The sequence below is a fragment of the Cimex lectularius genome, unplaced genomic scaffold, assembly GCF_000648675.2.
Source record: "Cimex lectularius strain Harlan isolate CLEC.00 unplaced genomic scaffold, Clec_2.1 scaffold24, whole genome shotgun sequence".
In the NCBI taxonomy this organism is placed as follows: Eukaryota; Metazoa; Arthropoda; class Insecta; order Hemiptera; family Cimicidae; genus Cimex; species Cimex lectularius.
The window spans coordinates 329362-346335 of NW_019392666.1; the positions used below are offsets into that span (position 1 = coordinate 329362).

Below are 16974 nucleotides of genomic sequence, written 5' to 3' on the forward strand. Positions count from 1 at the left end.
AAGCAAAAGTGTGCTAAGAGGATTTTAAAATTAAAATTAAATTGATTAATTTTATAGGTGTTGCAGTGAATTGATTTGTTACTCTATTAAAGTTTCTTTAGATTATCAATTAGATTTGCAAATTATCATGTGTGATGCTTTTTATACTGTGATAGTACGTTAATATCATATTTTCCATATTAATTGCAAGGATCAAAAATTTTAAAAAAATCCATCTTATCATTTCAATAAATTACTAACCGCAACTCAGTGATTGTCACTGAGGTATCAATTGTAAGTATAGTTATTAGTTTCTCAAAAATATAATAAGTATTTTAATACATAAATAGGAGAGTAAAACATTAAGTGATAAACTATTTTATCAAGAAAAAATTATAATTTTTTGAAAATACTTTACAAAAAATAAAAATTATCATCTTAAAAACTTCAAAATAAGTAATATGTCCCTTTTTATACTATATACCAACACTATCATGTGCTGTTTTCATAGAATTTTGAAGAGCGGTTTGAATTAAAAAAATTGCTTCTACTCTACACGTTTGATCTAGAAACTACCATGTTTTAGCAATTTCAATCTATTTTTCAAACTAAATTGATAAAAAGAAATACATCATATATACTTATAAAATTAATTGTTTAGTGAAAAAGAAGAATTAGAAGAACATAAGTTCATAAAAACTCATCATTTTGGCTGATGCACTCACTGCATAATAAAAAATAATAAAAAAATTACAGGACCCTTTGTGTAAATGTATTAATGTTAATTTATGTATAAATTGGTTTAGCTTATAACACAATAAAGATTAAAAGATGTAAGTTAAACATTAGCATTGAGACAGTTTATCACAGTGTAATCTATATCTATGTTATCCCTGTTGTAAGGGTAATAAACTGAATCTTTATTAATATACAATTGTACAAATATAATACAAGTAACACCTAAAATATGTGCTTTTACAGTTTTTTAAAGTTAAAAAATATATATAAATATATATATGAAGGAAATAACAGTGTATGTTCTGGGAATTATTTCTCTTGTCGGGAATTTTTTCCAAACACATGCATATTTGAAGAGAGATGTACTTAATCTCCGAACCGCAATGAATGAACTAAATAGGAAAGGAGAGAAGCCAAAATATTTAAATACAAAGTTTTGGTTCAAAACAGAAGATGATATACCTACTATTCGACAAAAACTAGGTAATAATTTTATGAACAATATTTATATGTAATATTTAATATTTGGGGTGTGTAGTATATCGTGTACTTTAATGCATATTTGGTATCCGATAGTTGTTGCCCTCTCATTTGGCCATTGGGTTTTGCTATTAAAAATATTTGCAAATATTTGTTCTATTGTGTAATGTATTTCTTGTAAGGACACTAATTCACAAAATAAGTAAACAAGGGTTAAAATTACTTTTGTTTCAAGAAATAATGACCTATATTTACTTTCTCTATTGCTTTGTAATAACTTTACATAAGAGTGGAAATCAATGTGATGTTACAAATTGTAGACCTACATGTCAGCAATCAGTAACAGCAAAAATCTTGGAATCTCTAATTTTAAAAACTATCAGACCTTAACTAAATCTTTTCATAATACCTGAACATCATGGTTTCCACCCTTCTCGTTCAGCAACAACAAACCTTTTTCAAGACAATGGGTTGACACAATATCTTTAGATTTTGTCAAGGCGGTTGATCATTGTCTTCTTATATGAAAACTCATCATCTTTGAAATATATGGTTCTCTCCTCAAATGTTTAGCTCCTATTTGCAAGATTGAAATCAATTTGTGAAACTTAATGTACTTCTGAAAAAGTAGGAGTCTCACCTGATACCTCAGTAGTCGTCACATGGACCACTCCTTTTCAAAGTATTTGTTAAAGATATTTCTCCTTGTATTTTCAGTTATTTTCTCCCTTATTGTTGTTGTCCTGAAGGTCTAACCGCCAACTTCCATTTTTTTTCTTGTGTTTTCATATCTGCCATATCAATGGTAAATAGTGTGGGAGAGACCCATGCTACACTGCAATCTCCATGATTAAATAACTAAAACATTAGCCACATTGAAATTGTATGTACCATTTCTGATAAGGGGGTGGTTTGTGTTACTCAAAATTATACTGCTTTTAGTAGGTAAGAACAAGCCACATTGTACAATTGCAGAACACAATTGATCTCTGTATTTTGTGGTTAGAGGGCAGGATAAAAAGATGTGGTCCTGGTCTGCCAAAGAGCCATAATCACATCCGCAAACAGGGCTATCTTTAATACCGATCTTATATAAATGATATGGTAGACTGTTATGGTTCAGGCGAAGTCTGCAGATGGAGGTAAAAAGTTTTCTTGGCCCATTAACCGTACTGAACCATGGTTTGTGTGGGATTATTGGCTGGATACTCGTTTTGCCATTTCTTTTTAATATAATTATTGAAGTGCGCCACTATGTCGGAAGCTGTTACTCTGATTTTACTATTCCTGGGTTGGCAGCTTCTTTTGCTAGAAAATCAACTTGATTGTTGTATTTGTTATTGCTATGGCCTTTTACCCATATTAAAAATACGTTCATACTCTTGTCTAATTCCATCAATCCCTGCTTGATTGATGTGCCAACTTCCGTTCATTATGCTTAAATTCTGCAAAAACCTGTAGATAAACTTGTTGAGTGGTGTTTATGCATTGGCATCGAACTAAATGCAAATAAGTGTAGGGTTGTTAGTTGAAGTCTTGAACATAGATTTGTCTTCTACAATTATGCTAGTCATCAAATTGGACAGGAATCATCTACTCTAACAACCTGACATTTAACTTCATTGCACCTCAATAATTAATAAGGAAAATAAAATTTTAGGTTTCTTACATAGTACCACAAAAAAATTTAAGGATGCAGAAACGATTATACTGTTTGTCCCATTTTAGAATACTCTTCAGTTGTTTTGTTACCACATCAAAAAATACTAAGTAATTCAATAAAAAATGTACAGCGACGATTTATTCAACGGTTTACAATTACTAGAACTATTTTGATATACCATACAAACTTATTACAACCATATTATGGAATCCGCAGAATGCGACCACTAAATATAAGACGACAAAACAATGACCTGATATTTTCTTATAAACTCTTAAATAATATGATCGATTGTCCACAATTAATCAATTTGCTAAATTTCCATGTTCCACAGTGTAATACCAGACAAAAATATTATTTTCAAAATCTAATCATAATATAAATTATTTAAAATTTAGTCCGATTCCTCGACCCATGCATACTAGTAATAAACTTGCTTTACATTGTGAAACTTTTACCTTTCCTTAAGTCGATGTAATCATTTTTTAATAATCATTGATCATGGCAATTGCATTTGATTTTCTCATGCATATCTGTTGTTTAATTAAATTTTTATAATTCCTTCTCACTTTCTTTATATTTGTTTATATATTTCTGTTGTTTAATTAAATTTTTTTTATCATTCCTTCTCACTTCTTTTATGTTTTTTTTTATACATTTCAGTTGTTTAATTAAATTTTTATAATTCCTTCTCACTTTCTTTATCCTTACTTCTTACTTCTTTTATATTTTTTTATACATTTAAGTTGTTTAATTAAATTTTTATAATTCCTTCTTACTTCTTTTATATTTTTATACACTTATATACTATAACACAATAGTTACAATATTTTATTTGTGTTTGTTATGTTGAATATGTTTACATTTTTAATTATTGTTGTACATTTTAGTTATTGTTACCCATATAAATAAATTAATAAATTTCTGATGAAAGTCATTTTTCATTAAACGCATGTTGCTAATACATTTTGGTTTGTAAATTTTACAGCTAACATGATGCTAAACAATATTAATGACACTGTCGATCCGTGTGATGATTTCTATCAATTTGCATGCGGAAATTGGCTTGAGAACAACCCGCTTCCTAAGGATAAATATATGTTTGATAATTATGAGATCATATTAGATGAAGTAAATAGACTTTTAAAAAATCGTCTTGAGCAACCAGTTTCAGATAATGAACCAATGGCCTACACAAAAGTTAAAAATCATTATAAATCTTGTATGAATAATGGTAATATATTAGTAGTAAAATATATGTAAAGTAAGGTAATTTTAAATATTTAATTGATTTGCCATAAGAAACAATTGACTCTATTGGATCTAAGCCACTTCTCACCTTCCTTGATTCATTGGGTGGCTGGCCGTTGATTAGCAAAAACTGGAATGGTTCCAATTTTGATTGGATTTCATTAGCAAGCCAACTTGCCAAATACCAAAATGAAATACTAATTTTTTATGACGTTATTCCTAATTTGAAAAACTCAAGCGAACATATACTACTAGTAAGATGTACACAATTTTTTGTTTGTTTTTTAATAATCATTTATATATTATTTATTCCCTGTTTGTTTTTAGATAGAAAAACCATCGTTATTTTTAAAAGATACTAGCATGTATTTATCGCCTTCAAAGGTAAAATCATTAGAAGCGTACAAAAGATACATTGTTGAAGTGGCAACACTACTAGGTGCGCAGGAATATGAAGTTACAAAGGCTGTGGAAGATGTTGTACAGTTTGAAATAAATTTGGCTAATGTAAACATAAATTTGAATTAAAATAACTTTTAATTTACAAAATTTTTAACATGTCCTTTCAGATAACTGAACCAGCAGAAAACAACAGAGTAATGACTTTAGAGGATATAGAAATGAAGTTTCCTGATTTAAAACGATTTATTTCCAATGTATTTAATTTATCACAAAATTCAAATGTGGAATTAAATAATTTACATTATTTTAAAGAGCTTGAAAAATTAATGAAAACAACGAAAACGAGGTAATGAACAGTGCTATTCTATGATAATAAGTGCTACATTTATTTATTTTATTTTTTTTTCAGTACATTAGCCAATTATATGCTATGGAAAATGATAGTAAATATGTTGTATTTTATGGGTGATAGATTTAAAAAAGCAGATGGAAATTTTATTAATAATGCTTATGGGGTAGAAAGTTTGCCTGCAAGGTGGGAACAGTGCGTCGTACAAATGTCTAAGGATCTTGGGCTGGCTGTTGGTGCAATGTTCGTACAAAAACATTTCGATGAATTTTATAAAAAAGAAGTTAGTTTTAATGTTTTTTTTTCTTCAGAATGTTGTTAATTAGTAAATATGGGCTTTACAGGTAATATTGATGAATAAATATATTCAACGAGCCTTTGGAGAAACAATCGCTAATATTAGTTGGCTTGATAAGGAAACAAAAGATTTAACTAAAGAAAAAATAAATTCAATTTTGTTCAGCATCGGATATGAAGATTTCATATTAGAGCAACAGAAAATTGATGATTATTACAAAGACGTGAGTTAAAAATGGCTAATATATTAGCTAATTAGACAATACTGAATAAAATAGTACAATATTGAAATCCTTTTGTAAAAAAAAAAAAAAATTCTATCTGGAAATGACAGATAAATTTAAGTGTGAGAGACAATACAAATTTTTGGAACATATCAAAATATTTCAGAAAGCTCAAGTTCGTTGCAGGTTAAATATTTCAATCCATTTATAATATATATATATATATACATACACATCTTTATTATTTTATGTAATGTTTTATGTTCCGAACCTGTAAGAAAAATAGCACAAGAACCGGGAGGAGATGTAACTTTTAAGTCAGTAACCCTGGAAATGTCTATAAATGTGTTTAGGTGTCAACAATTTTACCAATGTTATGTAAACTTAAAATTCATTTAGAAGATGGAGAGTAATAACAATTAAATTCACTAATTTCGTGGTCCGCTTGACCAATTAATACTATACAATTAATTAAGGTTTTTAGTTGAGATGAAAAAAAAGCTAATGGCGATCCACTCGGACATCAACTCCCCATCTCAACCCCACGGTCACGATAGCTCAGGTGGTAGAGCAGCGGCGTATCAAGCCAAAGGTTGTGGGTTCGAATCCCTCTCGTGCCATTAGCTTTTTTTCATCTCAACTAAAAACCTTAATTAACTGTATAGTAATAACAATGAAAACATTTAACCAACAATGGAAAACATCCGAAAAAAGTCCATCAAATGTGAAAAGACAAAATATTTAACACTTTAGATATATTCACTAATTTCGTGGTTCGACCAATATAGATATATTTATTTTAAACTAATATGACTTGTCAAATAATACAACAATATGTTGTCACATAACAATAATATGTTGTCAAAGTTCTAACATTTTTTTGCAGATTGACATTCGTTTGGAGTATTTTTTTGAGAATAAAATGAATATTTTAAAGGATCGTATGCGGAAGATAAAATCTAAAATTGGTTTGCCAGTTAACAAATCACTATCGGTCCTGAACATTCCGACAGGACTGATTGCAAATTTTAATTACAGGCTGAATTCAATAGGTCTATTTTTGTTTCAACAATTCATTCAATTGTAATGTAAATATTAATTTTATCACATTATCATTACAGTACTTGCTGCAGTAATGTTCCAGCCCCCCGCATTTCATAAGTATTTTCCAAAAAGCATCAACTACGGTGGAATCGGAGTGGTAATTGGTCATGAGATGATACATAGTTTTGATAGCAATGGTCGTCGTTATGACAAATATGGAAATTTAAATCCTCAGTGGCCTGATGAGGCTGTTAAAACTTTTACGGAAAAGACTCGATGTTTTGTTGGTTAATAATTTAAATTTAACAATTATCTGATGTCAACGAAACTGATAATTACAAATAATAACTAAATAATTATAGAGCAATATGAACAAAATTTTGTGACAAAAAAGGATACTCAAAATAACGGAGAATTAAAATTGGGAGAAAATATTGCAGATAACGGAGGGGTTAAACAAGCATTTTTGGTAAATACAAAGCTTATAAGATTTAAAAATAAAAATAATCAATTAATTGTGTGATAGGCATATCAAATGTGGCTGCAAGCACAGCAAGACTTTAATGAAACACTACCTGGAATGAATTATACATCGGGACAGTTATTTTTCTTGAGTTTTGCACAACAGTATTGCTCTGTATTTAGACCTGCTGTAGGCGAAATCGTACTTAACCAAGATAGTCATTCTCCAAACAATTTCAGGTTATTTAGCTTATATGCTCACAGTGCACAGAGTTTTGGTTGCACCTTAAACTGTCATTTAGCTAATACTAATTTATTCCAAACGATTATTTTTTAATTATTATTTATTATGAAATAAACTTGAAAATTTAAATCTGCGTGCTATTGCATTTTTGCTACAGGATGAAGATAAAGAGGATGAAGAGAAAGTTATAATGTTTGTATGTTTTGTTGTAGGGTAATTGGAACATTAAGTAACAGTGATGATTTTGCAAAAGAATTTAAATGCCCAATTGGTTCTCGAATGAATCCAGTGAAAAAATGTTCATTATGGTAAATAATATGCTCAATTTTGTATTTACTACTAGTTGGTTTTGTAAGATACCAAATAAATAAAAGTATTTTAATTTCTTATGGTCTTCTCATTTTACTGTATGTACAACAAGACAAGAATAAAAACAAATTATATAAATAAATTGGACTTATTTGAACAAGAACCGACAGGATCTGCTTACGTTGTTTGCTCTGAATTCGTCAACGTGGTTACTGCTGTCTGTGACAGGTCTTCTGTTGAGCTTCTAATTGTGCTCTTTACCACGAAAAGGAATGTCTCGGCAAAACGGTGGTTGGTTATCTGGGTACCTAAAAACATAGGTCTTGAAGTTGGGGATAAAGTGTACGAGGCATTGTTTTCAAGTTGATTTCATACTCACTGATTTGTGAATTTATTATAAGCCAAGATTCACAATTAAAATATTTTTAACCACACTATTTAAAACATTGTTAGGTAAAAAGTACTAAGTAAATTTTGTATAATATGAAACTGTAGTACTGACAATGAAAACTAGTAACAAGTAAAGCTTGTTTTTCATTCGACATAGCATTGTAAATGGACGGGTCTGTAGTAGAATACAGAGTACCTCGAAGACCTGTCAAACTAGTTAGGTTAGCTATAAAATAGGTTGTTTTACTTTCTTGTATGCTTATATGTATGTTGCTTTAATACTGATTGAATTGAGGGTCTTCATCATGTGTGAGAGGAGAGATTAAGGAAGAAACTACATGTTCGATGTACCCCACATATCAATAGAAGGTAAATCACCCATGAAAGGGCTACTAAGATATAAAATGCAGAATAGGAAAATACTGAGTAGAAAAAACTATGGAAAAAAATATGTGAAGTTGACACACTTTAGGACAAAGCCTGCAAATGGGGCCAGCATGTAGAGAAAGGTTGGTTGCTCGATGTCACACTTAATTGAAGGCAGAGTTGGGCAAAATCGAACTAATTCAATCATGATTAAGAATTTTGATTGAAGTTTAATCCTGATTGAATTAATCATAAGTAAATTAATCATTGTATGATTTAGTCATACCTCATGATTGAATTAATCATGACTAAATCATATAATGATTAATTTACTCATGGCTAATTCAATCATGATTAAGAATTTTGATTGAAGTTTAATCATGATTGAATTAGTCATAAGTAAATTAATCATTGTATGATTTAGTCATACCTCATGATTGAATTAATCATGACTAAATCATATAATGATTAATTTACTCATGGCTAATNTGGTTGAATTAGTCAGATTTTGCCCAACTCTGTCTTCTGTGCATCTTAAGAAACGGTGATGATAAGCAGATCCAGAGTTGGGCAAAATCGAACTAATTCTTAATCATGATTGAATTAGTTCGATTTTGCCCAACTCTGGCTACAATGACTAACTTACCAAAATCCAACAGACTCCGGATAAAAATGTTGAGATGAGAGTCGTTCTCAAGGCCAACGTTCAAAAAGTGTTATCATAAAAGAAAACCAAAGTTACATAATTATTCTACAAGTCTATTTTATTACAATCAAGACCGCTTGATGGTGTATTGTCCACATAATGTAGAAATCTCTACTTTCAAGCAGAATAAATTTTAATTCAAAGAAATATTTTTTCCATTGATCGGTTATGTAAACATATTTACTTTTCTAAGTGTAGCTTGTTCTAGGATTTTTTAAAATTTTATTACTATTATTGTTATCATTATTTTTTTGGCTTTTCATAACGACGTAGTTTTACTTATAATTGGATGATTGATTTTTGTTAAATAAGGTGTTGAAGTATTTTCCTTTTGATGAAATAAATTTCTCTTAGAAATTTTTTTAAAAGTGATGAAGTTGTGTATTTTTCATTTTTTGAGCACACATTTGTAGAAGATTTATCGAAATTTAGTCATGACTAACTATATTGTGACTAAATTAGTCATGCCTCGTATTTAATTACTAATCATGACTAACGGTCTGATTGATCAATCATTAATCATTAGACATGACTAATTTTTGCCCAACACTGATTGAAGGGTGTCGCTCCTTGTCTCCATATAGAGAGCGTGTAGGAGTGCCACCTAATATGTGAATTTTGCTTGAGCATGGCAGTGAGTATTTCAGTCCCTTGTTCCAATTTTTGGAGGGATAGGAGTGTTTTACTGTATATAGTTCTTTGTATATAAATTGTCTTGGGTGTCTTGTATGTATTGATGGATTGAATGTATTTATTAGCATGAATGTGTAGTGTGAGAGGGTTGATGGCGGAATATTTGATTCATTAACGTTCAGTTAGGTTAGTTATACTATACATGGAGAGGGTGAAGGAGGAATATCAAGTACTCCATCATCCTAACTAAATGAATGGTATGTAAATTGGAAAGAATGTATTGAAGAGAGAATGGGTTTGGAATTTGGAACTGATTGCGTTGGGGGCTGAAATGGCTTAGCGTTGATAGCCCCTATAGCCCAACCTTGGTGCTGGGTAGATAAGACCAAGGTCTAACCCCGGAGTGGGTGATTCTTGAGGCCTGCTGGTAATTTTTGTAAATTACACAGCTGGAATTGCCAGTAGATTGTGAGAAATGATAGGCTCAACTATGTACAAGTGTGTATACAAGTGGTAATATGCGTGTAGAGATTTGAGCTTATATAAATCAGTAATCTGTCACAGATATAAACTCTGTAGTAACAGTAACAAAACTATAAGAAATTTATTGAAAGGGTATTTCTAGGAATTCTAATAAATTTTCCTGTTATGCTTTTCTACACAAGACACATCTATTGTACATATTTCATAATGTTGGGTTTCTAATGTCAATTGACAACATCAAACTCATCATTTGAACTTATCAAATATTTTGAAAAATATGGCCAATAACAAATGTGAACAGAATAGTACTTATCCGTATAGTTAAGAATTATAAATTTGATTTGCTTATTACCATTTGCAATGCTTCTTATACTGTGATAATCTGTTAATATTCAAATTTTACATTTCATTTTACCATTAAAAAAATAAATAAAATAAAACTCACAGTGATTATAAAATATAAAAAAATTGGTAAGTACACCTCTTTACTACATTCATGAAGAAAGATATTAATTTATTAATTCAGGTTCATCTCTTTTGTTATTTATTTAACCTCATTTACACTGACACTTTGTAAAATATTAAAAAATGTAATTTTCAGAAATATTAACGAGGTTAATTACATTATTTCTTAATGTACCATAAAACAATTTTAAATATTAGAATAAACAGAATAATAATAAAACTAATTAAATTACATATGAAGTAAATAATTAGATTCGATAAGAATTATATCACTTATTTTGATACATTTTAATAAATTTTCATGAAGAGTTGGTTATAAATAGTTGTTAAATAAAAAAACTAAAGAACTCTAGAATAACTTTTAGTTTGAGGTTTTTACATAAATTATCATTTTTTTATAAACTTTTTTGATGATACAGAATGCATGTGACTTATTATAATAACTAACCTCCACATAAAAGTGAATGAATTTGTTAAAGTGTTTCTAATAATCAGAAGAATATACACATGAAGAACATAGTAGTTGTGTTCGTGTTGGGAAACATTGCTCTCCTTTGGAACGTTTGTCATACACAAGCAAATTTAACTGAAAATTATGAACATCAATTAAAAGAACAAAGTAATTTAGTATTAATTATCAAATTGGTATATAGTATGCAAAACTAATTTCCTATAATTCCAGCTTCAAACCAACTATGGAACAAAAATTCATCTGAACAATCTCAAGTTATTAATAAAGAATGTACAGATTGCAACAGGAAAAATATTTTCATAAATGAATTAAATATATTTTCCCCAAAGAAAATTGAAAATCTTGGATCATGGATCAGTGATCTAACTGAGTATGCACTAGTTTTGTAAAATAAGTATCTTAACATTTCAATCGATTTTTCAATCGAATCAGGTCTTTAGTAAAAAAAGCGGAAGAAATAATTGAAACTACAAATCAGACTATTTCATATGATCCAAAGGACGAGCTGGCAGGAAAAGACAAGCAAAATATTCTACATAAACCTGGTAAATGGCAAGTTTATTTTTTCCAGTTTAAATTTTTTTAAAGTATCTTATTTTCTTTATGTTTTTCCCTTCACACATTTCAATGTCCCAGAGGTTAAACAAGACATGGAAAAAGAAGAAAAATATAAGCTAAACTTTCGGCATCATCGAGGTAACAATAATTTGTTATTAAATTTAAAAAAGTAATTATTTTTTTGAAAAATAATTTGTAGCTTTCATTATAAAAACAAAACGAAGAAAATATACCCCAAAATAGTTTAATAACTTGATAGATAAATTTGGTTTTCAATTAATTTTGTTTTGTTATAAAACTTATTTCTAGAAGTGATTCAATCTAAAAACTTTCTTTTTAATACTTACTAAATCTGATTTGACCATGAACCAATCAGTATAATGATAAATCAACAGAAACATTATATATCAATAGTTTTGGATCAATAGTTTAATTCCTTGTTTAATTAAATATTTATTAAACTAATAATGATCTAAGAAAATATTTCCAGCCCAAATGATGCAAAAGTACATGGATACAACTGTAGATCCTTGCCAAGATTTCTACACGTTTGCTTGTGGCAATTGGCCTATGGTCAAACCCATTCCTTGGAATACATATCATTACAATATTTTTGACTTTGCTAAAGGCACAATAGTTGATCAAATGAAAAAACTCCTAGAGCAGCCAATTTCAGATAATGAACCAAAGTCATTTACCAAAGCTAAAAATTATTACAAATCTTGCGTCAACCGTGGTAATATTCATTGATAAAATGTTATCTACATTGGTAATTCAATTATTTTCATTTGTTTAAAGAAACTATTGAATCAAGAGGGTCAAAACCTCTTCTTACCCTTCTTGACTCACTTGGAGGCTGGCCATTGATCAGTAATAACTGGAATGGTACTAATTTTGACTGGATTTCTTTAGCAGGGAAACTTAGCAGATATACTAATGAAGCATTGATTGCCTTTTCTGTTTCATCTGTAAATGAAAGTCAACTTGAAATAAATGTTAGTAATTAAATTAATTAGTAAATTAAGTCATTATTTATGTATTAAAAAAAAAAAAAATCATCTCTCTTGTTTTTAGATAGACAAACCGAGAATAGCTTTTCCAACAAGATACAATCACATCTGGAACAACAATTCCAATGACATGCAGACATATATGAATTTCATTAAGGAAATAGCAACACTTTTGGGTGCAAATAAAGATAAAATTACAGAAGCTGTGAAAGACGTTATAAACTTTGAGATGAACATATCAAGAGTAATTCAAAATTTTAAAATATTAATAATATATTTAAATTTAAACTAATTTTCCAGATTATTCTTCCTAAAGATGGATTATTAGATAAGACAAAATCATTGTCTTTAGACGAAATAAATCAATCGTTTCCTAAACTTGATTTAAAACGTTATATTTCAACGGTATTTAATTTAACAGATGATTCAAACGAGCAAGTTGTGATACATTCCGTTTATTATTTTACTGAACTTGGAAAAATTCTGGAAGATACTGAGGCCAGGTAGAAGACATTTATTTTATGTTATGTAATTAATTCAGTTTGTTTCTCCAGTACAATAGCTAATTATTTGTTATGGAATGTTGTTGAACGCTGGGTGGTTCATTTGGATCAGAAATTTAAAAACGTCTATAAACAATTTCACTCACAATTACCCGTAAACGTTTCAAAAATGAACTGTTTCAAAGAAGTGAGAAATGGAATGAAATCAGTAGTGGATGAAATGTTTTTAAATACGCATTTCAACGAATTTATCCAAAATGACGTTAGTACTGATGTTTTTGATTTTCATGTAATTTTTCAAATAAATTTTTTTATATTTTCTTTTCAGACGACAATAATAAGAAAGAGTATTCAAGAGTCCTTTAAAGAGGCAGTTTCTAATGTTAAATGGCTTAATCAACCGGCTAAAAACACAGTTAAAGAGAAGATAGATGCATTAAAATTTCGTATAAAATTTCTAGACAACAGACGAACAACAGAGGAACTCGATAATTTATTCATGCATGTGGGTTTATGAACAGTTATTACTGCAGTAAAACTTCCATACCAATTTTTTTTTTTTTTTTTTGGCGTTATGAACTATGCATATTAGCCATGTGACAAATTCGTATATGTGTGTTCAAAATTGGGGGGTTATTGGGAAAAAAGGGCCAGGGGCAACGGTGGGAATCGAACCCACGACCGCGGTGTGAGAGTCTCTCATGCTAACCACTCGGCTACCGCGGTCCATACCAATATAATGCCAAAAAAACAAACTATGAAATTTTTTATCAACCACTTATACATTGTACATTTTATTTTTTAAGTCTTGAAAATATGGTATTTTTTATATATTATATAATGGTATCTTGATTTAAAGATAAATACAATCATTTGAAAAGGGGATATTTATAGTATTCCACATTATGTAATGTATTAAGTTAATATGGGATTTTTTTATTTATTTACAACGCCAAGAAGGCAACGTAGATGGAAGAAAAACTAATTAACGTTACAACATGCAATAATTATTTAAATGTTCCTTTTATAAAAATTAATAAAATTTGCTTAAGAAAAAGGTGTTTTGCAGGTTACTATAGATCCAGCTACTTACTTTGAGAACTTTATAGCTATAACAATGTATGATGTACAAATTACAAAATCTCAAATTGCTTTGTCCAAAAAGGAAATACAATCAAATGGAGATATTACAGAAGTAGGAACGAGTTTTATTCCCAACGAGAATGAGATCGGTGTGTTTTTCTATATTATAATATTAAAACTGTCAAATTTTTATGCTAATAAACACCATTGTAGTGGCCACAGTGGGGATTTTCCAGCCTCCGTTCTATCATAAATATTTTCCACAATGCTTAAACTACGGTGGATTTGGAGGAGTGATAAGTCATGAAATGCTACTCGGTTTTGATTATTATGAAGTCATGCATTACAATGGAAACTTAGCAACCAGACTGACTGAGGAATCATATATGAAAGTTTATGAACGTGCTACGTGTGTAACTGGTAACTCAGAGCTAACTTGTATAATATTGAAATTATAAATTAAAATCACATTAATCTTACAACTGTAGAACAATATTTGTCCGAAAGAGACTATGAAAAATATGAAGGATATCAGGTTGAGGCAAAAAATATAGCAGATAGTGAAGGGATCAAACATGCTTATGCGGTAAATATTATTGTAAAATATCATGAACGACAGGTGTAATTTGATATTTGGATTTGTCGCAGGCGTATAAAAAATGGTTAAATGTGTATGGTGACTCTGATGAAAAACTCCCTGGAATGAATTATACATCGGGTCAATTGCTGTTTTTGAACTTTGCACAAATGTGGTGTGAAAATATAAACCTTGATAACATTGACGAAGGAACGGATAGAATGCTTATTGTTCCAGGAAAATTCAGGTTACCCTTAGTTCTTGTGTCAAACTATACTCAATATAATAAAATATGATTTCCAGAGTAATTGGGACATTACGGAATAATCAAGATTTTTCAAAAGAATTCAATTGCCCACTTGGATCTCCAATGAATCCAAGGAAGAAATGCACAGTGTGGTGAATAATGTTCTAAGTTTAAACCTACAAATTGGATTTTGCATAAGTGTAGTAATCAAATAAATATAAAATTATTTTAATTATGATTGATGACTTCATTAAACCCTTTGATTGAACTAAGTTTTTCTTAAAAAAATCACATTAACAAACGATTCTTTTTGTTCTGCTAGTACTTAATGATATTTTAAAGTACTGTATCGCTCATGTTTTTTTACATTTTATTTGAATCCATGTGTTTTCTTTATTAAACCTCTGTTTCTTGGTTATAATATAAATCAGAATTTATTACAGATTTGAACTTTGAAACTATTTCTAGGCTGATATTATTTAAAAGTAATGGTACACACAAAACATTGCCCACCAACTTGTAACAAAGAGTCCAAAGTTTCCATTTAACTCCAACTAAAATGAAGATCAGGACATGTTTTTCAAATACATAAATTTACCGCACATGGATGGGCATTTGATGGAGTAAACATCCCCTACTTCACATTTGTTGAAGTGGTCTGACTCGGTACTTGAATCCTTCCATTTAAGTAATTAGGCAATATATTTTTCAATTCCCTGGTGACAAAAAAATATTATTAAAAAAATAAATAAAAAAATAATAATAAAAAAAGAACAAAATAAATTTACATGACTAGCTGAGGAATTTTCAATAGAAAATTAATAAAAATACCTGATATGATTTGATACCTGTTTGAAAATGTTTCAATGAAATAAATTTCATAAAATTTCAAAATGAAATAATAATAAATAATAATAAATAAAATAAATAATAATAAAATAATAATAATAATAAAGTAATGTTTTGTTGAATGTAAAAATAATTGGCCTGTTTTTACTAACACAAAAAAGGAAAGGAAATGAAATGATCATACAGAAACAAATTGTTTTTATTTATGAATTGAAGCTTATCTTTTTATTTTACGGGTCAAAAACCCTTAAAAAAAGTAAGGAGAAAAAAATATGTTCAATTCACTAATTTCGTGGTCCTCTTGACCAATTAATATGTTACAATTAATTAAGGTTTTTAGTTGAGATAAAAAAAGTCAATGGCACGAGAGGGATTCGAACCCACGATCTTCGGCTAGATTTGAAAAATGGCAACAAGGAGGGAAAATTCAAAAGGTGGGGTTGAGATGGGAAGTTTGTGTTCGAGGGGATCGAGGTCACGATAGCTCAATCAAGTGGTAGAGCAGCGGCGTGTCTAGCCGAAAATCGTGGGTTCGAATCCCGCTCGTGCCATTGACTTTTTTTATTTGAACTAAAAACCTTAATTAATTGTAATATGTTCAATGTTATGCTTATAATAACTAACTCAACAATAATAAAGAATAAAATACTATACTATACATCAATGAAAAAGACAATAAAATCCTTATAAAAAAATTAATTAAACACTGTCTATATAATTATAATGGCTAGAAATTATACAAAAAATATATATAGAAAAATATTATAATAATGCATTATAACTACATACCCAGTACATTTTTAGTTTTTTTTTTTAAACTATGATTAACGATGATTCCCTAACTCGCAACTCGCCTCTCAACCGATTAGTGAAAATCGGACAACCGGTAAAAATACATACCTTTTCGACGTTTTTTGGGTGTTTTGAAATGTCACGAAATCAAGTTAAACTGTCGAAAACATTGATTCCCTAACTAGCAACTCGCCCCCTCAACCGGAGGGTGAAAATCGAAAAACCCGTAAAAATACATATTTTTTCGACGTTTTTTGGGTCTTATGAAATTTCTTTAATTTTGCAACATTTTTTCATATTTTGACCAATTTTGGACCCGATTGGTACACGAAATCAAATCAAACTATGTAGTCGAAAACGTAGATTAGATTATCTTACTCGCAACTCACCCTCAACCG

The 16974-nt window shown here is 29.4% G+C and overlaps 2 protein-coding genes across 2 annotated transcripts; both read left to right on the forward strand.

Annotated features, from left to right (window-relative positions):
- Positions 1 to 149: 149 nt before the first annotated feature.
- LOC106660830 (neprilysin-4-like) lies at positions 150 to 7520 on the forward strand. Its single transcript, XM_014383802.2, has 13 exons — positions 150 to 273; positions 961 to 1200; positions 3849 to 4094; positions 4163 to 4365; positions 4439 to 4618; positions 4681 to 4859; positions 4923 to 5145; positions 5207 to 5383; positions 6270 to 6435; positions 6505 to 6714; positions 6790 to 6896; positions 6954 to 7129; positions 7346 to 7520. The coding sequence occupies exons 2-13, from the start codon at positions 996 to 998 to the stop codon at positions 7443 to 7445; spliced, it is 2172 nt and encodes a 723-aa protein (XP_014239288.1). The 5' UTR covers positions 150 to 273; positions 961 to 995; the 3' UTR covers positions 7446 to 7520.
- Positions 7521 to 9995: 2475 nt separating this feature from the next.
- On the forward strand, positions 9996 to 15173 carry LOC106660924 (neprilysin-4-like). The gene is made up of 16 exons (XM_014383980.2): positions 9996 to 10491; positions 10965 to 11104; positions 11168 to 11327; positions 11390 to 11502; positions 11594 to 11653; positions 12006 to 12251; positions 12314 to 12510; positions 12590 to 12769; positions 12826 to 13028; positions 13080 to 13290; positions 13357 to 13533; positions 14098 to 14260; positions 14325 to 14531; positions 14600 to 14697; positions 14760 to 14935; positions 14992 to 15173. The coding sequence occupies exons 2-16, from the start codon at positions 10993 to 10995 to the stop codon at positions 15089 to 15091; spliced, it is 2403 nt and encodes an 800-aa protein (XP_014239466.1). The 5' UTR covers positions 9996 to 10491; positions 10965 to 10992; the 3' UTR covers positions 15092 to 15173.
- The last annotated feature ends 1801 nt before the right edge of the window (positions 15174 to 16974 follow it).